General features: G+C 38.5%; 1 protein-coding gene across 2 annotated transcripts in view; it reads right to left on the reverse strand.

Moving 5' to 3' along the window:
- OSBPL10 (oxysterol binding protein like 10) overlaps positions 1–24,322 on the reverse strand; it is a 309,246-nt gene that overhangs the window by 213,574 nt on the left and 71,350 nt on the right. For both annotated transcript variants that reach the window (XM_075212383.1, XM_075212382.1), the window contains exon 2: positions 2,993–3,168. In XM_075212383.1, the coding sequence (XP_075068484.1) occupies positions 2,993–3,168 (176 nt within the window). The remainder of the gene's footprint in view (positions 1–2,992; positions 3,169–24,322) is intronic.

Consider the following 24,322-nt stretch of genomic DNA (forward strand, 5'->3'; position numbering starts at 1 on the left):
TCTCTGCAGGGTATTGAGGGACATGACTTGCTCCCTTTGTACACAGCAGCTGCTCCTGAATGGTGAGGGGGGGGGGCTTCCATGCTGAATTAAAGGATGCGGCAGCACACGCCTTTGTAGACAGAGCATCCAAATATACTCCCAAGATGTTGGGGGCACCACAACTACCACTATTTGCTCCTGCCCAGCCCCCTAGGTGCACTTCTTCCCGAGATTCCTGACTCCAGGACAGCTCCTTGCTCTCAGCAGCATTGTAGCAAATGAAAAGGAACCAAAAGCAGGCAGCAAGAAGAATCAGAGACGAAGAAAATAAGCAGTGAAATAAATTAATGTTAAGGGCAGATTAGCATGAGATCCTCAACTGTTAGAACTGCTTCTCGACATATTCACCTTTAGCATTCCCCCTTTTCGAAACTAGCTTGTTACCCCCAGCACTCAATCTTAGCTAGTAGCAGTTGTTGATTTGGCACTTGCCCGTTGGAATGGACAGAATACAGTAGGAGTTAGTCAGAATCAGGATATTAACAGCAGAACTCAGAACCAGACAAACAGGGGTTAATGCAGGGTAATCTGGCACTTGCCTGGTGGAGCAAACAGCTCATAGTAAGAGATAGTGAGCAACCAGAATATTAACAGCAGAACTCGCAGCCAGACAGGCAGAGGTGAAAGCAGAATAATAAATAGGGCAAGATCTGGAGCAGGAGAAGACAGCAGAATCCTTTAAGCACACCAAAGGTCAGGGCAGGTAGAGATATGTAAGCAGATCCGATTAACAAGCCAAAGGTCAGGAGAAATGTAGACAACAGAATCATTTAAACAATTCGGGTCAAACACTGATAACAGATCTGGATTTAAGCTGAAACTATCACCAGCATTGGTATGCTGCCAGAAAGAGGTTTATAAAGGCAGTGGCACCAATCAGAAACTACAGGATAATTAGCTGTATTGGTGTGGTAAGCAATTCCACACTGTGAGCTTGTGAAGCCTGTTGCTATATACCTATCAACCAGCTGAATCAGTGAACTGCAGGATTGAACCTACACATGGTTGCAGCAGTAACGCACAGTGGACAGATTGGACAAACAGGATGCTATTTCTTTCTAGAAAACTACTGCAGGGGTTAGACAGAATTGGAGATAAGGTTTTTTTTAGGAGAGAACAGAGGGTGACTCGAAGGAATGAGGGGAAGTGCATATGTTAGGACGAGGAGGAAGGAGGGGGGCCCTACCTATTACGTTTCTACTGGGCCCCTCAAATACTGGTAGCAGCTTTGACCGGGCCACATATGAGGCAAAATATCACAGGGCACAGAGCCTTAATGGTAACTGTCCAGGCAAACAACAAATTCTGACTTGTGAAGTTGTTGTGGTATGAGAAGGGATAAGTCCAAATGTGTGAAACAAAAGAACACTCAAGGCCAAATTCCATTATCGAAACATTCAAATTTCAGCTAATTGTGGAGTGAAGCAAAATTTCATACAAATCAAGTTGTGGTGCAACACAAGACATTTTTGTGATATTCCATCATGACAGTGTCAATTTGTGCTTAGGGTGTAATAAGGGAGAAGTGATAGGGAGAATCAGGAGCAGAACTACCGCCAGTGCAGCCAATCTTTGGCACCGGGGTCCATGGAGGTGCTGGGGCCCGCTGCCGCCGCAACACCTGGCCGTATGCCTTTTTTTTACAAATGTATTATTATTTCTATTGCCACCAGGCAGGGCCAGAGGCGTCGTCATGAAAGAAATTGGTCATGAGTGAAAAGCAACTGGCAAGTCTGTTGCAAAATGGGGACCCCAGAACACCATGCGCATCAGATAGCAAGTGATTACTTCCTTCACTTCCTATCTGATAAGCATCGAGGAGTGATGCTGCAGAACGGTGCTGGTCACCGCAAGGTAAGTGACGAGCCACAATAAGAGACATGGAGGGGGGCACAGTGTGAAAGACATGGAGAGGGGCACAGTGTGAGAGGCATGGAGAGGAGCACAGTGTGAGAGACATGGAGGGAGGCTCAGTGTGAGCACACTGTGATACAGATGGGGACACTATCTGTATATATACATTTTTTGTTTTTACATGTGTGTGGGCGCAAAGCAAATTTTTGCACCTGGGCCCACAGTGATGTAATGCTTGTTTGGAGTCTTTTTACACTGTAAAAGGACCCAAAACAGGCATTACGTCACCGGGGGTGGGGCCAAAATGACGCAAATCGCGCAGCCCCGCCCCCTCCGCCCATACACCCCTCCTGCCCTCCAGGATCTCCTGGACCCGGCCAACGCAAGGTTGGTAAGTATGATCTGAAGGTAGACAAACCCGTTAACTCTAACATGTAAAATAGGAAATATACAGTATATCAGCTAATATAACCACTAACAAACTGAATGTTATCTCAGGCACAATTTACATTGCGATATATAAAAGCAGACTTTGCGAAAAAGCAATTAGATATAAATAGTACAATCTTTCAGCATTAAAAATATTTACTGATTGATAATTAAAGTACAAATAAACAATTAAAATGACCAAAGAGAATGTCAGTGACCTTTCACTTATAGTCATGACACACATACAGCAAGTATTATTAAATGTAAGCTCCCAGCAGTAAAGAAACTGAATTTCATTATATAACAGAGCAAAAGCTTTTCTTGGGTTGCGTAATAACCTTCTATCAGTCACTGTGACAGTGGGATCCCTTCCAAAAGGTAATGGAGATGAGAGAGGGAATACAGCTCTTTTTAAAATCAACAGATGACAGCTTGGACCGTGCCAGGCAAAATGACAACTCCCTTGTGTTTGCAGAAGATACACTGGTCTACACCGGAATTCAGTGAAATACGGTAAGTACTGACAAATTCACAACATATATCATGACAGCACAGAGAGGCAATAAAAATAGGCCAATGCACAGAGCAGAAAGGCAAGTAATCCTAAATGGGAAAGTAAGGAATATAAATATGAAAAAAAAAGGTTAGATAAATTCCATGGCCTTACCTCTCAATTTATACAGTTCTCCATTGGCAGAATATACAACTATCATGTAGGGTGCCTCATCACTTAAAGAAACCACAGAACCAGCTAGCGACAAGAGTCCTCTGGGTTTCTGGTTCTTGCTTGCCTCTGTGACAAAATATTGCAGGATCCCAGAATCAAAATCCAGTATAAAATATCTATAAAAATCAGAAAAAGAGAAAAATCATTATTGTACATACTTTCATACTTAAAGAGTGCTTGTAAATGCACTTAACTATTAGAAAAGTCAATGTTGCAATGACAAAAAAGTCAATGACCTAATTTATGCTATAAATATAAAATAAATGAAAAATGGAGTAATTTTTATAGAGCCAGTATAACTAGTTAAAAAAAAAAAAACTCCACCAAAAAGTACTTAATTATTAAAGTGGTTTTAGTAGTTGAAAGTATTGTTGTAAATACATATTTCTGTAGTAAAATTTTTTATATACAATGGGGTTCATAAAGAGTGCAATTTCCACCCCAAACATACACTTCACATACAACCTGCTCTCCTGCCATACTTACCCTCTTCCACTGGCCCTGGATATGAGTGAAGTTTATTGTATAAATGAGGTTCCTTCATAAACTGTATCAATGAACCTCAATGAAACAATGAAGTTCATTGATACCCCACATGGGGTCTATGTGCAAATAGCCAGTCCGTAGCTTACTCTCTAAACAAGGGTGTGTCTGAAGGGCGGAGAGGGGGAAGGGAGGGACCAATCGTGTCATATTGGCCCCGCTCCCCATGGCGGAAATGCCTCTTTGTCGCAGGGGGCGGGGCCAAAATGCTGCGATTCCCTGTGAATCGCGTCATTTTGGGGTGCCAGGTGCGGGATGCGGGAGATTTGCCAGCTCTCCCGGGAGTCCGTGAGACTGGCCCAAATTTCCGGAGTCTCCCGGACATTCCGGGAGAGTTGGCAAGTATGAATCAAAGCTTGAGAGCATATTTTAATGGGCTTTAAACATGTCTTGATGCAGCTGCCTCCAAACATGCTGTGTTGAACGTATCTAAGATAAACTCAACATAACCATGTAAAAGCACAATTGATTGGCATACGGTCCTGATTTTCAGAAATGGAGGGCCTTAGTGAATGACGCAATGGACCAGGAAAGGTATCTGTATAATGATATACAAATACATAAATACCATAAAATATGGTCCAATTGGAACTCCTCACAATATAGACTTTGCACATTTGGACATGACTTTGATCAGCCCCTTCCACTGTAACGCTCCCTTCAACTCTTAACTTTACTCTTGGGTGTCTGCCTCTGCTCTACTCTGTTCGCCTCTCCAGAATGATGTTTGGTGGCTCCGTTATATGTGCTGAACTTCACTTACAATCCTTAAAAAGTTCCATTGCTCATGGAAATGTATACACTGTTTACCTGCACACTTCAACAAATTTCTGTTACCTGATTGAATATCTTTAATGTCTCTCCGATAAACCTGCTGTCAAAACTGTTTTTTATTGTCTTTTATTTTTTGGTTTATGTTTTTGTTCTGTGTTTTGCATTTTGTACATTTGGAAAATTTTAATAAAAATTACTTGATAAAAAAAAGAACAATTCTTACATGTCCTCTTTGACACTGTCCTGATTAGTATCACACAAGAAAGTAGTGTTTTTTTAGTGGAAATTCATGTTTGTCTTCTCTTTTTTCACTGCTTTGAGCATCTGTCAGAGAACATCTGCCTGTCTGGGTCTCAGATGAATCCAGATTCTCCTTATCTGTTTAAGTCAGTTTCACAAAGTTGGAGGGAGACAATTTTTCCATCTGTTCCACATCTTAGTTCTTGTCCTGTGTCAATTGCTAGCAATGGCACAGTTGTTTTATTGTACTTCTGTGGTTTGTTTGTGAGTTTCTGTAGTTTACAATTGTGGCTCTGGATTGTGTCCCAGTGAGAATGTTATTGACAATGATTACATATTTTCCACCTGACTGTTTTAGTGCATGAACCATGGACTAAAGGTGATGCGCTTAATTCCTCACTTTATTGTAAAATCATATAACTGTTTGTTGCATCCATTTGAATCACAGAACCCTTATTGTTCCGTTTGCTTGGTTATGAGTTATTTGACAGTCTTAAAAGCTTTCTGAACACTAGAATTCCATATATATTATGTTTTAATAAGGATCTCAGAGGGGCCGTGACTTGTGCTAACCCCTTAGATAGTTTAGTAGTTGAACATGCCTAACACAGTATCTAGCTCTTTCCAGTTTGTTGATCTGGGCATCACTGTGATGGCTTTTATGTTGTCTTGTTTCTCTGAATATATACTCTCTGCCCAAAATATAATACCTCTGGTACGCCTATTTGTATTTTGGCAGAATTGAGTTTCAGTTGTTCCTCTCTGTGGCATTCCAGCAATGCTTGCAGCTATGCACCAAGTTCAGTCCTTGTTTTTGCATATATAAGAATACCATTAATGATTAATGATTACGGCTAACCTATATAGGCATTCCATTATTTTAGAAATCTTTTTTTACATATATCCTGGACAGATGGTATGCATTGTGTATACATACATTCCTCCCAAAAGGTGTTTGAAAAATTGTTAATCTAATACTCACTTCATTCATCAAATGTTGCCAGCATCCAGACTGGGGATAAACAACAATGAAGTACTTTGCTGCTGCCAGTTTGTATGAGATGTCAGCCTATATTGGTAGTGTATAATGCTACCTTATTATAATATAATGTAAGTCTCTTGGTCTCATTGAAGTCTAGCACTCGGATCTGTGACTTTACAGTTTTTCCATATGTGCAAATTCCTTTTGAATTATTACCCTAAGAGCTGCAGGAACTGTTGGTCTTGTACACAAATACCAATTGGAACCTCAGTACCAAAAATAAATTCAACAGGTTATCTCTGTATTTAGAGGCCAATTATTTATTGCCAACTGTCAGAATTTGTAGTATGGTGCTGTCAACGTTAGGCCCTGTCATATAAATAAGATTTAGCTTATCCTGGATGTAATATAATAACACATAGTCATGTTTAGGAGGTGATTATGGTGTCTGCAATCATAACTTCAGCCAAGAACGAAAACACTATAGGCCCGAGTCATTAAGGAGAGCAAAACAAGAAATAGGAGTAACTTTGCACCTGGGCAAAACCATGTTGCATTGGAGGGGGAGGTAAATTTAAAATGTGGGGACAGATTTATAGTTGGGATAGGGCATGTCCTAGATATACTTTAAATTTCGGTGCAAAAATAAAGTTATCAAGTATTTGTTGGCTACATGACAAAAAAAAATCAGTATTTTCTTTATATGCAAAATAATGAACTAATTTGCACCCCTTGCATTGTAACATGGTTTTGTCCAGGATCAAATTTATTCCTGTTTTGCCTGGCTCTCCTTAATGACTCAGGCCCTATTTGTTAATCTGTGGTCGAAAACAATGATTTTTCTATCACAGCTTATCTCACCAATGGAAAACCTGATACCACCGCTATTTACTAAGAATAGTAATTGATAAAAAAGAAGAAACAAATGAATAAAAATAGATATAAAATAAAAAAATATATAATTTTAAAATATTACCCTTTGAAAATATGTTTTATTTTAATAATAAAGCATTTTTGCATTTAATTATTTTCTGCTATCGCCATCCTGAGATGGTCCTTGCTGGAGAGAGCAAACATATCTCTTCACTGGCAAATGACTCCAGCACACTGGAAGCCTTTGATGTATAGGCCATATCTTTGGAAAAAACACCAGTTTTCTCCAGAGATAGGGCTTTTCCTTGTTTAATAAATAGGCCCGCAAAAAAGGGAAAGGAATGTTCTAAAATAACAGATGCCTCAACTATATATTTCTTATTCCCACTACATTTTGTATTGGAATGTGGTTCAATTTGTGGTTTCAAAGTTAAATGCTTTTTGTTGCAGCCTTGGCCTTTTAGATTATGAGGTTATATGGCACACTCTGTGGAAAGCTCAGTGATATCAATATCAGTTCTGAAAAAGACTATTTTATCAGATATGTCTTCCATGTCATTCTTACTTTTCCTAAACCTTTGAAGAAATTACAGCTATCCTCCAAAAAGAGCAGCCAAGACACGTCCAGACATTCACACACAAAAAAAGTATTTTATTTTCTATTGTAGACGAAAAAATTTCAGTACATATAAAATCACTGTAAAAATGATCCTCTTGCCTTTTCGCTCAGACACAATTGCACTGTGAAAGCATATCATGAGCATTACCCTGTCATGGTTAGTTGAACAAGGAAAGCAAATGTGCCTTCACAATATCGATTGTACCATCAGGAGAAAGGCAGACAATCACAAAGGAGAGTCTTGGTTGTAATGTTAATGCTGTTTCTATGCAAGTAGTAATCAAACATATATTCAAGGTGGACAAAGAAGAAAATGGAGGGATAAAAACCTAGCGAGAATCAATGGGATAGTTTCATATTGTTACGTTCCAGTGCCTTTATGAACTGTTCCAGATGCACCATGAAATATCAACATGGACCAGCTGTCACTCAGACTCCCCGCAGACAAGTCTACTTTTTCATTGTTTCATCCAGAAATGGAAGATGTAATGCAGTAATTTAGAAAATAAAAAAGTGGCTTCAAGCATCTAAGCAGTGAAAACATAGATATTGAATTTCAGAATATACTCCAGTGCCGTAACTACCTACATAGCCATGCAGCCTATGCGGCTGCTTTGGGGGCCCTGCAGTGAGGGAACCCCGGTAATTCATCTCCATCCATAAATGTGCAATGGAGGCCTGTTTCCTCATAGAGGAATTGAAAGCCCAAATGGGGTTCCGGTGCTCATGCGCTGCCCCCAGTGCACTGATTTGGTTCCAAACAACCTATAACCTGAAAGCTCAAATATTTCACCATTGTTGAAATGTGTCTTCTGCTTACCCATGTGTCCCAGCATCATTATGGTTTTGTAAATCAATAAAGGTAATTTACAACCCACAAAAAAGTATGTGGATGTCCAGAGCTTTTCATTGTGTGCCTAGCTGTCCATTTCTTCTTCCCATAAATGTTCTGCTCAAGCTTTTGAAGGTTCACCAATCAGTCTGGAAATGCACATTATGGGAGCTAAAGGTCCGAAGTTTTGATGTTTCATAAATGATAGACAGTGATTTACAATGGTTGGGTGCAGCACATTAATAGAGATAGATTGCTTGAGATGTAACTTCACCTGTTCTTGTGCATTTTCAGTATACATGTGTGGCAAGATGATATCTATACAGATGCAAAACATTTGGCTAAACAATGAGTGAACTGAGGCGGTCCAGAAGTGTAAAGGGCTTGTAACATGTTGTATGTCTGTAGAAGGACAATCTATATGACTGCTGGTATTTAATTAATACTTGCCTACTTTTCCTATCTGATTTTCACGAGCTGTAGAAGTGAGGTAGGAATAGAGGGGTTGGGTAAGGCTATATGACACAATTCGTCAGTAAAAAAAAAAATGGAATGGACATGATGATGCTTGCACAGTTTCAATCTGTTTTTTATTTAATTATTTACAGACCGCAAAATGCCATGTTTTTCATAGAAGTACCAGGATGAAGCACTGGGTGCACTTCAAAGTGCACACCCACTCTTCTCTTTCAGAAGGCACTTCCCCAATCTAGAATTTCCCCTAGGTGTGAAGAGAGACATACTGTGCAAAACTGGAAACCTCATATCAAAGTCCAATCTCCCCTTCAGTAATGACCACCACTTTATATAAAACTATCTTTTCTATATTTTAGCTCAGTTAAGCCTCATTAATTGCTTATATAACTCATGAGGAGACATTAGGACTGTCTTTATTACATACTGGAATTGAAATCTGTTTAATTAATTTTGATTACATTGCTTGGAATGTGCTAAGTAATGAACATCTCCACCAAGGTGAACCTTAGACGCGCAGGTCCATTAAAGCTATTGAACCAGACCTGAGGACCATCAGCTTTTAGCTGGTACAAAACTGAAGCTTTTTTGTGCAATGTAAATGGCGAAATGAAAATGTCAGGGTTAGCAAAGAAAAAGTGCCTCTTTATCTCATTCTAATACTCCTGCTCCGCAAAATGAAATCTAATTTCTGCATTACCTCGCAAAATGAGATGCATGAGCTGCATGGGTGCTCTGTGCTACCGTAGAAACGCCTTCACTCTGCCTAACTCCTCTCATCTGCATGTCCACACTGCTATATCTCTGCAAACAAGGCCATCTAGATCCATAAGCTCATGCACACTGGTGGAAATTTAGGTGCCGTTTTGCAAACTGAGGTGCACAGTGGGGTCGTGGCATCGTTTGCTTTGCATAGCAGTCATTTTACATTTTGAAAATGACCCCTTATATGTTCACTTGCATCCCACCCAACTCTCCAGATTTCAACAGAACAGCCATGGTATGGGACTTTGAAAGGTGAGATGCTTTCAGAAATGGGTGATGCTTAAACAGAAAGTAGGCGTGGCTGGTCATTATGTTGGTGTGGAGCAGATTGTGGTGCGGTTTGTGTCAGTTGGAGGCGTGATTTGAGAAGATTGGGTGTGAGGCTGATTTTGTCCCAATTTGCAATTTATGTGACGTAGCACATGTGGTCTCAAGAGGTCCTCTATTACCAATGACAATATTTCCTACATAGAACTGATTTATTAATAACTTATAGGGCAAGGTATTTTACAAGTAACTATTAAATCTGCTTGGCAAAGAAGAACTAGATTCAGGTATTCTTTGTACTTCCCCGGTCTGCAGGATTGCCAACTCTTGAAAATATTCTTTACTGACAAGTTTATACAAATGTACTAACTACTATTATTGTTCTACTGCATTTAATGCAGTGCTAATAGCCATTCTTGGGCTTTCAAATGTTCATGGAACCTTCCTGTTTAAGCTGACAGTGGTGGAACGCCGTTGGGTTGTCCGCTTAAAATCTGTGGCAAGATACAAGTTTTACAATCAAATATGCCTCTTTTTGTTGTACTCAGTATCTGACTGACTGCAGTTATGTTAGCCTCTATTAGCCCCTTTAATCAACAGTCTTTTACTGCCCAGAAATCAAGCATTAGCTGCGTGTTGCTTGGGCGGTAGTCCATGGTCAAAACAACTGTGACACTGTAATGTCCAACAACTTTACCGATACGCATCGGTGCACAATCACTTTGTCATTTGTCTTGCCCATTCTCCCTCTGAATTGTGCATACACATGGTCCATTGGTAACTTCCTAACATATTTAAATATTATTGTCTTCACAATTTTTATCAAAATATACTAAACAAATTGGGAAGTGAGTGTATTATAAACAAAGACTACAAAGTATAACCGGCGTACTTTATCACAACTAAGAAAGATCAGAGACACAGCAAAAAACTGCCAGGAAACCTGAAGCTTCACTGTGATTTATTACAAAATAGAATACTAGACCATGATCCTCCATCAATTACTGGCCCTCTAAACATTATTGTGAGATACCAAGAAAAATAACCTTAAGCTTATAGAAAGAAACTGTAGCAAAGTCTCTTAATATTCAGGCTGTAGAAATGGTATGATATTTTATAATGCTATTCAAACTGCTGCAGGATGTCTTTATTCTCACCGAGATGTTCAAGTGCCTGCTGCACCGTTGCTTTCTGCATATTTTAGACAATTCATACAGATGAAATGAAATAGCTGCTGCAAATTCAGACAGGAAATGGCAGAAAATGTCTTTGTCAATCATTGTGTCTCGAATGAGATGTTCTGGTGTGAATACATTGCTTCCATACGGAGCAGTAAATATATACAGCATGTGGCTGCTTATTATAGAGCTTATTACTTTCTGCTTTAAGCAGCGGAATACATTTCAACAATGAGACAAAAACAATATTCAAATATATACAGCTGACAATTGTATTAGAGGTACAAATAAGGTCTATGAAACACATTGAAAATAGTGGTTTTCTTATGGGTTTGTTATTTCAATCAAAGGGTCAGATTTACTGATGTCTTGCGCCAGACAAGACAAAGAACTTGGCTATTACCGAGTGGTAATTTGTGACCTTTATTCCAAGATATTGTACCTTGAAAAGGAAAATAAGACCAGCGCTAGCCTTTTAAACCTTCAGAAGAATATCACCAGGACAATCCAGAATTAACAGTTGTACAGCCAGAGTAGTTAAATGCCTGTTCAACTACAATTATACCTAAAGATTCTAATTGCAATAGTAATGACGTTCATCATAGAAATATAGAATCTGAGTTATACATTATCTCATACTAAAAAAATATTTTTTATTATCTGCAGTACCATAATAAAATAATAAATAAATAATATGTTGCTATATGAGACTATGAGGTCTATTTATTACCGTGGCGATAGAAAATCCCCTGATGTCGTATTTTACCATTAAAACCTTGCTGAGGAGTTGAGTGATACTATCCCGGAGTGGTAAGGGTAAACTTACCTTTTCGCAGGGGCCTGTCTGACGGGATATGCACATGTGTGACCTGGCTACCCAGATCGAGCATGCACAGTGGACCTGAAAGCCCACATTTGGGCTTCCAGTTCAATCTAGTTTAAAATAAATTCATAAATACAAAATATAGTTAAAAATATCTTTAAAAAACATGTCAAATTAAATATTTAAACACTATTGCCAAATTAAAAAAATGTTTTATTCAAATAATAAAAAAAAGTCATTGCACCAGACAAGACAAAGAACCTGGTTATTACAAAGTGGTAATTTGTGACCTATATTCCAAGCTATTAAATCTTGAAAAGGAAAATGAGCCCAGCATTAGCCTTTTAAACCTTCAGAAGAATTATCACCAGGACAATCCAAAATTAATAATTACACCGCCAGGGTAATCAATTGCCTGTTCAACCTCAAATACACCTAAACGCATACTTGCCAACCTTTTAAGAGGTCTTTCCGGGAGATCCAGGCAGGGGGGCATGGTTGGGGGGCGGGAGGGGCAGGGCGCGGTGAATCGCGTCATTTTGACGGCAAGAGGCCGTTTGCGGGATATTTGCCTGCTCTCCTGGGAGTCCAGGAGATCTACCCGAATTTCGTGAGTCTCCCGGACATTCCGGGAGAGTTGGCAAGTATGCCTAAACGTTCTAATATTATCTTCAGTTATCGCCATCTGAGATAAAGTAGAGATATGAGATAAAGCGGCGACACTACAATCATGATCCTAGCTAAATAGGCTTCCCCATGTGTTGTATGATTAATCTTACTGCTGCCCAGTTTACCACTTGTGGAAAGGGTGAAAGTCCTCTCCCCAATGAAAACTGGCATCTGTATCGGTTATCTTCTTTACTAATTTATCTCATAACCCTAATTACTGTCACGGTTTAGGAATTTGGATCCTAGGTTTGCCTAGATTAGCACTACTCCAGTAAGGGGGCGTAGTCTAACGGAGAAACAGTTTCCACCAGAGGCCGCCGCAAGGCGGTTTTGTCTTAGCTGCTTCTATCCCGCAGGTCGCAGCCCTCACTGAGAGTACCAGGCGAAACCATATAGGGGAATATACAAGAGAAGTCAGCGATAGCAGATAACAGGTACTGCAAGAATGATGAAGTCAGCACAGCGGACAACAGATTACCACTGGGATAGTGGCAGAGTTCACAGATGAGTGTCAGCTCTGCGGACAACAGGTTATGGCAGGAATGATGGAGAGTCAGCACAGCGAACAACAGATTACCACTGGGATAGTGGAGGAGTTCACGGATGAGTGTCAGCTCTGCGGACAAGAGGTTACTGCAGGATACAATCCAAAGAAGAGAAAACACCCAGCAGGAGCAATGGAGCCATGTCTAGTACCTAGCAGGTAACTTGAAGAACAGGCATCAGATGCCAGGAGAAACTGCCTTTTGAATTTGGAGCCAAAATGAGTCAGCCAATAGCAAACAAGCAGCGGAGATGAAAGATGGACGGAGCGAGCTGTCAGCGGGGACTAGGTAAGTGCGCCGGGCATCGGGTAGGCAGCCCGACTGCCCAGCGTGTGACAATTTCTTAATTCACATGCAGCTTTAAAATTCCTTGTCCCCCCACTTTCCCCTCTGCATGTACTCGTTTTCCAACAACCTGATGAAAAAGTCAATTTTTCAAACATGTTTCTTCAACCTGTATATTCTGACCTAAAGGAACAACATGTAAATGTTGTACAGTTTTATTCTTTCAATCATCAGATTGTAAGTACATTTCTAATTTTTACCTTGTTGTCTAATAAACAAGGGAAGGGATATGAGAACCCAAATAATTTAAACATTTGTCTCCTATGCTGTTCAGGACAATTTAGGTACAGCTACATAAGTGTATAAGGAGAAGTCCAAGCAGTACATTTTAATCTTGATTTAGTGTAGCACGATTAATACTATATTCATACAATTTGGAGAGGTTGAATTCAGAACTATCGAATGAAAATTTCATGCTTAATTTCTTTGCACTGTGATTGGTACAAATTATGTACCAAATTCACAAAGCATATATGCTTTGTGAATTTATAAGTGGTGCGCTTCTAAAAATTAATTAGTAAGGCTAATTTATATACCTATTTATAATAAGGGTATATTTTCACTGTATTTTTATATTCTGTAGAGTAGCTACAACATGTATTCACCTCTTTGGAGTCTCACATTTTAATTTGTTACATCATGGGATAAAATTTTATTTATTCAGGAATTTGTACCAAGTAATACCCTGTATCTGTTTATTAATTAATGACATTGCACAGATGGTAATGATGTGATACTGGAAATGGCTAGTTTGTAATTGTCTCCTGTTCCCCCAGCCCAGCATATAGTGTTCCAGAAGTGCAAAGAATTCTGTTGTTGGCACTCAAAATCAGCTTTTGTGTTAATTGACCCTACACAGGCACACAGCCAGGCCCAGAAAATGTTACATACCTTTAGGGTAGGAAGAAATTGACAATATACACGTTGAAAATGGAGGTCCCCACTCCCCACCAGATGGTATAACGCTTTCAATATGCTTGGTTGTGCAGTTTCATGAGCAACAATAAGCCATGATGGACTGTGCCATGGACAGATTCCAGCTGCTGGATGGGGCTTGCCGACATTAATTACTGGATTCTAAATACGGTCACTTGAAATGTTCAAAATGACTGTAGCTTTGAATTTTTCAATGAATACTCAGTGTTACTATTTACATTCCTATATAGCTGTTCATTTTGAGAGTCCAGCTAAAAAGAACAAACTTCTTTATTGGAATGCAAATATAAGGCAACAGATTCTTTTGCCCTATGATGTATAATTTATTTAAACTATACAATTCAAAATGACCAGAACATGGCAATTGGGAAGCTAGACTTGGGGAATAGATTGAGAAATAATATTGTTTTCATGACATATGGCGTAACAGAGGCAGAAGAAAAGGGCAAAAGCAGTGTTTAAATTAATTAGAACTAAAGGTTATATGGTAAAGTAACAAAACCTGGCACAATGAATAAATAGTGATAGTTGGATTTAAAGGGTGTAAGAGACTGTGTAACATCCAACACAGTAACATACTAAAATCATATGCATCACCCCACAATATTAAATGAACAAAATCCTGCTACGACATGTGACCAATTACTATATCACCATCAGCTTACTAGTATCAACTGACCTATGGTCACTCACCCATTATAAACTTCTGAAAATCCACCGGTGGAAATAGTTTCAGGGAGTGAAATGAAGGAAAGCAGGACAAAGAATTTAAATGTCATCAAAGGTAAAATTCAATTGGATAAAAAAAAATCAAGATTCAGAAATGCAGACAAAAAGCTACCCAGGTGCTTATAGAACTGCTTAAGGTAGCCACCTGCAACTACAAAGGGTGGAGTTCAACAGGATAGTACATGTATAAATGCAGACACAAGACAGAGCTGCACAGGTCCAGATCATGCTTACTTGGCTCAGATGTAGCAACCCATGTATGAGATAATGTATAAAAAATGTATAATAATGTATAATACATGGCATCATGTATTGGTTTAAATATATCTTATCTGGCGAAAAAATGAGCCCTTCATCATCATCATCATCATCATCAATGCAGAACTTGTACCAGGCCTGGGACACAAATTGCGCCTCCTAAAAGGTATGTAGTAAGTACATGTTAAGTCATTATTGGATGCATCTTTAAGGGACAAGGTTAATTTGAACCTCTTTGCTGCTACTCTAACGAACTGTTGTAGTTTACTAATTGGATAAAGGAGGTAATCAATAGTTTATGTATACTACAATCAGTTGCAATGAGATTAATATGTAATCGATTAATTATTATGGCAAAGAACAAAATACAAATGATTTTAATCTATTTATATTAGTTACTATAAAATATAAAGTGGTTAACAGGCTAAATAATGTTTACAACATACTAATTACATCAAGTTTGATATCATTCTGTTTGCAATTGCATGACAATGTTTCAGTTATTATTCATGTAGCATTTATGTAGAATTCGCCCTTTGCAAACACTAGTTATAAATAATATAACTTTTTATTCACTAAATAGCCAGCTCGCAACTGTACAGTATATAAATTGTTGAGCCCTGGTTTTGGAACCCAGAGTACATACACGGAACACAAAATATGGTTGTAAGGTGTGAACTGTTTACCTGTGATACAAACAGACTCCGTCCAACTCAAATTTAGGCACCTACTGTGACTCCTTCTCACATTCTTTCTTCCTCCTATTCACATTTGCTCTCCCTCTTTCTCACTCTTCTGTTAATATCTTTTATAATATTTCTTTCTCCTTCTCAGGGCCGCCAAGAGAGGACACACTGACCTTAGTTCACCTACTATCATTTAATCTTGCTCTAGTTGGTACTGGAGCCAGTACATACTGTGTATACAAGCTGTGTATACAAGCCACCTCCTGGCCTGGGGGCCCACAGCTGCCTCCAAGGCAAGCCAGAGCTTCTTCTAACATTTCTCCCCCCTTATTATCAAACTTTTTTTTCCTATCCACTTAATACTTTTTGGAGTCTACTTATTAAACAGTTATCATCACAATAAGTGTAACAGATTATCGCCGCTTATCGCAGGAATAAAAAATTGCATATTGCTGCCATTTAACAATATCTTATTGCCATGGTGGCTGAGTAATATCCAGAGCAATGAGTTCATATATTTACTGATAATGTGACATGTTATATACAAAGGTGATCTTCATATCTATATGTTCAACAGTCAGACACTAACAGACTGAGTGATGCTATCTTGCTTCTAGATAGAGCCAGTTTCTTGAAAATATCATCATCATCATCATTATCATCATCATTTATTTATATAGCGCCACTAATTCCGCAGAGCTGTACAGAGAACTCATTCACATCAGTCCCTGCCCCATTGGAGCTTACAGTCTAAATTCCCTAATATAGACACACACTCACACACAGACACAGACAGACAGACAGACCGAGAGGGAGAGACTAGGGTCAATTTTGATAGCAGTCAATTAACCTACCAGTATGGGTTTTTGGAGTGTGGGAGGAAACCGGAGCACCCGGAGGAAACCCACGCAAACACAGGGAGAACATACAAACTCCACACAGATAAGGCCATGGTCGGGAATTGAACTCATGACCCCAGTGCTGTGAGGCAGAAGTGCTAACCACTAGGCCACTGTGCTGCCAGAATATGCAAACAGACCAATGAATCAGGAAAGCATTGCAAGTGGTAATGATTGAGACTAATGTAATTCAAGCTGTTGCAGAGAACCTTTCCATAGGGCATATACAATTCATAATTTTGGTGTTTGGATACATACCAAATACTATACTCCCTATTTATACTACTCCCCTTTATAACACCACCCTCGTTAGCTTATTATTTTCTCAGCACAAAAGTAATATCTGCCAACAATCCCCATTCTTAGTGGGCAAAAGGGACACCGAGTGCATAAAAAAGGAATACGGCCTTGCCAAACTAGTTTGAGTAGATCTGGGCATGGTTTGGGCAGATTGAAGGTGTGACCTACAGGCACACACTTACGGGGGAAGGGGGGGGGTGTCCTGCTGCCAGAAACTCCTCCAGAAGCATGAATCTCATGATCCACAAACCAATATGTCCGATAATTATTTTTTTTCTAACTGTGGGCCAGACACAGTATCTGATTTCCTGGCTCAGTTGTCTGTGCAGAGCGATAGTAATTTGGGACACAGACCTGCCAGGTGACACAGTGATTGTGGATTTTCCATACATCTGTACCATACATCTGTTGCCGTGGCACCCTTCTTTTGTTCCTCCCCCTTGCCAGCTCCTTGTCTGCTACTCACAGCTCCTCCCCATGTGTGATTTGGGTCATTGCTCGAATGAGTACCATTATCTAAAAGTTATGTATTTTCTGCAGTTGGCATGGGTAGTCTCCCTTACCAACAAAGTGGCCAAAAGTTCTCTGTGGTCAAATAACAATAAAAAAATTCTAACCGCTCCATATTAATTTCTATTGCCAGTCATAATATTGGCCTGCAGTTGGAACTGTGGTAGTGGAAAATGCAGTTTGGTTGAATAGCAAGAGGTAGTTGTAGATGGAAGAGGTAAGGCGTGCCACTAGTGCCTGGGAAAGAATGACTACTAGAATGGTACATATGCAATATAAAAAACACTGAGAATAAATGGCTAGTTTAACATAAAGATATCCACCATCTTTGAAAATAAAGGTTTCCATAGTTAGGATACACCCTAAAATTGGAGATGGATATACAGGAATGTTTTATGTTTTTTTTACAGTAATGGTGACTGGTCCAAATTGTAGTCTAATGCATTGTACACAAGATAGTTACTGCTCGTGAGGCATACATCAGCATCATCATCGTCAGCTATTTATATAGTTGCACTAATTCCGCAGCACTGTACAGAGAACTCACATCACTCTCTGCCCCATTGGAGCTTACAGTCTAAATTCCCTAACATATATACAGACAATAGGGTTCAATTTGATAGCAGCCAATTAAACTACCAGTACTACCTGTTTTTGGAGTGTGGGGGGAAACCGGAGTGTCCAGAGGAAACCCACACATACACGGGGAGAACATACTAGCTTAGTGATTATGACTGAGCCTCCTTGGTTGTAGGGAAGGGGTGCATAGAGTCTCATATAAATACTGTTTCTTATGTCTCTAAATTCTGTATGGGGCAATATAAGGATTTAATATAGGGCATATGAGAACAGAATATGAAGATTTTCCAAATAATTCTAAACAACACCATAAGTGATATAGGATTGAGAAGAGGCTGCTTATGTTTTAAAATAGTCATACAATTAATATAGTCTTTCCATATATCTTCATTGAACATTTTAATGATTTATACACTGGCATATGTTCGCATACAATGTGCCTTGTCGTATAAGGCACAAAAGGTGTCTCTTTCAAAGTAGAGGTAGCCCCCTAATCTCTGCTGCCTCTGACAATGTGTATAAACAGGTGGCCCTAAGGAGGGGTACAGTGGCCACATGCGAATATCAGAACGCCCACACTAAATACGAAATCTCTTCCCCTTAAAACTTATTTAAATATCTCATCCCACTAAATTTGTATTTTTGCATGTGGGCATAGTAGGAGGCGACTCCACTACAGCAGGTTGACAGTTTTAAATGACTCTGTAGTGATCTTACGGGACCTGTCTCTTCTATACCCTTAATGTTTTTCAGATTGTCAAATTATTGGAAAGCATTGTGTCGATCTGGAGCACCCTTCTCTGTCATGTCCAGACTGTATTATCTTGTTCATAAATTTTTTCCGCTTTCTTGCACCTACCTTAAATTTACCAAAATACACCCCACTTTACCTACCAGGAGGTTCAAAATTTTGCACCACCGCAGAAACACCCGGCCTGATTCATAAAGGCACCTTAATAAAGAACAGACATAAATTGGGGATACGCACATCCGTATTCAGCAAGGAGCGGATATAAATATACGTCTGTTGAGGAATACGGGTCTAGGTCCGCTCTGCTCTAACAGACAACACACTGCAGGATACATCTAATACATATGTGGAATATAAAGTTCCAAAACAACACACATGAAGAAAAAAACCTATTCAATGAATGTCACCTGTTAATAATATAGTCATTAATGACAAAACATTAAAAACAATTTTTTTTCCTTTTTCCCATAAAATACATTTTATTAGGAACACATGTTGTAGCATTCATATGAGACCGTCATCACTATGACAGCACTTACACCCGACCTGTAGCTGGTGCAAGTGATACAACAGACAAACACGAACATTTGAGGTGTCCAACATTCGAATTGGATGCTGCTGTGTGTGCTCGAGCTTACTGTACATTGACTATGTGTGTACGTCCTCCCCCTCCCCCCCCCCCCATTCCACCCCTGAAATCATAGGCTGTAGTAATGGTCCTTTGCGCTCAAAGATGAATTGGATGTTGTTGCATTCTCTGGCGTATGGCTTGTTTCTGGGCATGCGCAGCGCTATTTTACGCAAGATATGGAACTTACGTGCGTTAATGAATCAAGCCTACCATCTTCAGATAGTAAGTTATACCTAATGCTATATACAAAGGTGTATTTTCTGAAAAATAGGTGCACAATAATACAACCAAGCATTTGCATTTTTGCAAATAATAATTAACCTTAATACATTTGCTGGAACTAATGTAGTCAATGACTAAATAATTATACAGCAATTCCATCATATCAAAAGCCTAAATAAAACTATACACCCATGCACAAGCATGACTACAGTGTTAAAATAATTTAATCAAGAGTTTTACTGAACAAGAAACACAGTTTTTCCCCATTACTTTAACCAATAATCTAAAATAATGTGCTTAGAAATAGGAAGGACCTGACACAATAAACTGATTCCTAAAATGGATGGAGAATTATCTGGAGCAAACATTTTGTACATGTAAATTAAATAAAAATATATTTATTCATAGCACAGGTGGAAGCAATCAAATGCAATTTCACTCTCTTATTTTAGGTTGTTGACTGTTTAAACGATTGCCTATCTGAAATATGCTCTTTGCATAAAGAGAAAAGATGATTTTAATAGGCCTGTCATTTTTACTATTTAAATTAAGCTGAAATGCTCCACAATATTACAGAAAACACCTGGGGATACCAGATGGTTGTGTAAAATGAATCACCCGAATAAACTCACAATATCCACTGCATTTGTTTGAAAAATTACATTTCATTTCGGCAGCAGGTTTTAGGATGGTAGTTTATCTTTAAGAGTTTGCACGTGTTTCCCAAACCTGCATTATCATCATAACATTTACATGACTCTGTAATTTATATGACACTGTAATTTGTCCTCAAGCATCAAAAGAGTTTGTTACAACCCACTGAAACCTTCAATGTTGTCTTTAAGCCTACTGTCCCAAACACAGTTAAAATTAAGTTACATAGTAGTAGAACTGTTGAATGACAGATGGCAACACATGAATGGATTGTTCAAGGAGTTGCTGAACCCATTAGATCACATTCCGCCCTTTTTTTTAGCAATAGCTTTGCCTAGAGGTTTTTGGGAGTAACTTCCTCATAGATAGAGGCAAAGCACTGGCAAATGGTGTTCATAAGTGCGGATCCTCTTTACTTGTTGTCTCTGTACAACTCTTATGTTATAGTTTGCTGTAGTTCAACACACCATCCAGGGTTTTTTTTTAAAAAAAATGCTATTCCAGAGGACTTCTGTGGATAAAGAGTAGTCATAATTTTACACCCTCAGGAGGTTTCTGAGTCAACTAGTCAACTAAAATACCAGGGGGTATATCTACTAAACTGACATTTTAAAAAAGTGGAGATGTTGCCTATAGCAACCAATCAGATTCTAGTTATCATTTATTTAGTACATTCTACAAAATGACAGCTACAATCTGATTGGTTGCTATAGGCAACATCTCCACTTTTTCAAACCAGCAATTTAGTAAATGTACCCCCAGGAATTTTTGCAACATACATAAACTACAAGGCACTATATAACATACATGAGAAATGAAGAAATAGGAGATACTAACAACACAACACATGTAATCCAACTATGTCACTTTTGCGCTGTGCAAGTATATTTTAAGTTGCATGTCATATTCAATGTATATTTTAAAAGCTATGTTTACTTTTGCAGACTGTTGCCACTTAACTTTGGTTATGCGCTAATATGTAATTTCTTACATGTAATTCTAGAAGATGCAGTAATCGATGACTACTGAGTATTTAAACTCACTGATGTCTGGTGCATGACAGGGAATGAAATGTCCCATCAGCTGCACTGTCTACATGAGGAAGGGCTTTCACCTTAGCAACAAGCAAAAACTATTTAGAGACATAGGACCATTACCATAAAAAACATAGAAAAATGCAGGGGGTTATATCAAGAGAGTGGCTTCTAATGGCTCAGCAATGTGAGGGAATATTGCTCAACCGTAGAGATAACCTTGGTTATCTGCCACATTTAATGTAATTCTGTATGTAGTAGCCATTTCATTCTTAATGGATCAGTTGATTTAGTTACTGTTTATAAGAGAAATGCTTTCCCAGACACGATTACAGGGCATGACATCATTTCACTATTTATACAATACTTTACAAGAAGTGAAACATTTCTTAAAGGCTTTTCCTTCTAGCCAATTGTCATGGTTATAACTATATTTAAGTTAACAATATACGTCAATGCTAAAAATCAGCAACATCATGATGTATATTGCTTTAGGTTTTGCCTTTCCTAATGCCTATTACAGATTGATGACCCAATATCTAGCTTTAAGATATAGAATTGATATATCACAGTAATACCTGTGGCTTGTTGAGCACTGAAACATATATAGTAGTTTTATCATATCAGTGCTTGTTGATTAATGGATAACTTTCCAAGAGAGCAAGAATGACAAGATAATGATGTATAGATCAACTTGTGTCATATTTTATTCCTAGAAACATTGATGGTAGTTAAAAAAGAATAAACAGATAAAGCATGTTGATCTTAGGCTTACTGAGGCTGATACAAAGATGGCTCTAAATAAAAAAAAGAAAATAAAAAAAAAGCATGGGAAAATAGCACACTTCTGCTCATATGCAGAGCTGTACATATCTCAAGCTGTGTCTGCCCCTGTATGAGCATCTATGGGATGCAAGGAAAAATGAGTGGAGATTCCAGCCATAACATCCCCTTATGTATGTTTCTGAAAGTCTGCATGAGCCACATTTGTGTAAATATACATTTACTGCCCTTTGCCTCCCTCGTCCCGCCTCTCCAGACGCAGGCTGCTATAAGTTCCAGACATGTGAAGTCTGCCCGACACATGGTATATTTGTCATGTTATTAGATCGACTGCAATAATGAGAGTGGTCACCAGATGGCTCTTAATATAATCGTAATTATTTTTATCACGCATGACTGGTATAAGTATCCGTGTTTTGATCTATCTTATTATGGGAACAGTTATGAAGTGTACACACATTCAGGCGTAAAAGCTTGTTTGATTACTTATTACACTTATTACAATATCATGTAAGGTTATATATGTACTTACCATATTAATATTTATATTCATGAGTACGGAATACATAGAAGGTGATTTTCCCATATCTGTAAGCTACAGCACAAATTTTCTGGTGAACTGTTAACATATAACAAAAAGTGCTACCTGGGGAACAAGTAACCACTATTGGAATATTGTACATTAATATTGTGTACTATACATTATATTCAGAAATATTTGTGTTAGCTGACAGGTGGTAGTGGACTCTATACAAGTACTGAGTAACACTGTAAATTAGAGAATCTGTACTCTGTTATAATAACCTTATTTACTGTATTATTGTAATGCTTGTAATGGGAGTGGGATACATTGTACAGTAACAAAATAAGTATGACGGTATGTTGTAAAATTCCTTGTTTGGAACTATTGGTGCTCAAATCATGCAAGGAATACTTACTATAGGTTGTGTTTTTCTATGCATGTATGTATTAATTTGTTGGGAAAATGTATTTCAAGGGTGTGTAATAAATCTTCCAGTCATGTTATCTAGATGTGTTTAAGTAGGTTTGTGAAACACATTACAAGATTACTATTAATTATATTATTAATGACTTTTAGTGAGATATTGGGGGTAGCTAGTTGTCTTACTTTTCAGCAATGTAAGCTTGTCAGCTGTCTATGTATATAGATGGTCCATTGTGATGTACAGCTACACTTCTTATTTATCAGACTTGCAGACACATGCACCGTGATATTTATTTAAACTTTTGTGAAGAAGATACTTATTTGATTAATAAGAAATATGCTGGTGTTGTGTATATGCTGAATTTGCCCTTTAACTAAAAACATATATGGGGTATATTTACTAAACTGCGGGTTTGAAAAAAGTGGAGATGTTGCCTATAGCAACCAATCAGATTCTAGCTGTCAATTTGTAGAATGCACTAAATAAATGAAAGCTAGACTCTGATTGGTTGCTATAGGCAACATCTCCACTTTTACAAACCCGCAGTTTAGTAAATCTAGCCCATATGTCTTATATATTGTACAGTTAGGTCCATTTTAGACACCAATACATATTCAAGTTACAGTTATATAATGAATATGGGCCTAAGGTGCAGCTTTAATTTGAGGTTATCAACTCCAAATAGGAGGAAAGGTGTAGGATTTAAGCTGTTTAATATGTAGCCCCTCTTTTTCAAGGGACCAAAAGTAATTGAACAATTGACTCAAAAGCTGTTTTATGGAGAGGTGTGGGCTGTTCCTTCATTATGTCTTTATCAATTAAGGCGGTAAAAGGTTTAAAGTTGATTCCAAGTGTGGCATTTGCATTTCAAAGCTGTTGCTGTGAACCCACAACATGCAGTTAAAGGAGTTCTCACTGCAAGTGAAACAGGCCATCCTTAGACTGCAAAAACAGAAAAACTCCATCACAGAGATAGGGGGAACCTTAGAAGTGGCCAAAGCAACAGTTTTGTACATTCTGAGATTAAAAGAACGTACTGATGAGATCAGCAACACAAACAGACCTGGACGTCCACGGAAGACATCAGTGGTGGAGCCTTTCCAGGGTAAAGAAAAACCCCCTCAGAACATCTAGTCAAGTGAAGAATGCTCTCCAGGTAGTAGGCACATAATTATCCAAGTCTACCATAAAGAGAAGATTTCACAAAACCAAATACAGAGGGTTTACCACAATGGTACAAACCATTCATAAGCCTCAAGAATAGAAGGGCCAAAAACATCTAAAAAAAAAAGCCAGCCCAGTTCTGGAACAGCATTCTTTGGACAGATTAAACTAAGATCAACCTGTACCAGAATTAAAGGAATAAAAAAGTATGGAAAAGGCTTGGAATGGCTCATGATCAGAAGCATACCACATCTTTAA

Source organism: Mixophyes fleayi, chromosome 5, assembly GCF_038048845.1.
Source record: "Mixophyes fleayi isolate aMixFle1 chromosome 5, aMixFle1.hap1, whole genome shotgun sequence".
In the NCBI taxonomy this organism is placed as follows: domain Eukaryota; kingdom Metazoa; phylum Chordata; class Amphibia; order Anura; family Limnodynastidae; genus Mixophyes; species Mixophyes fleayi.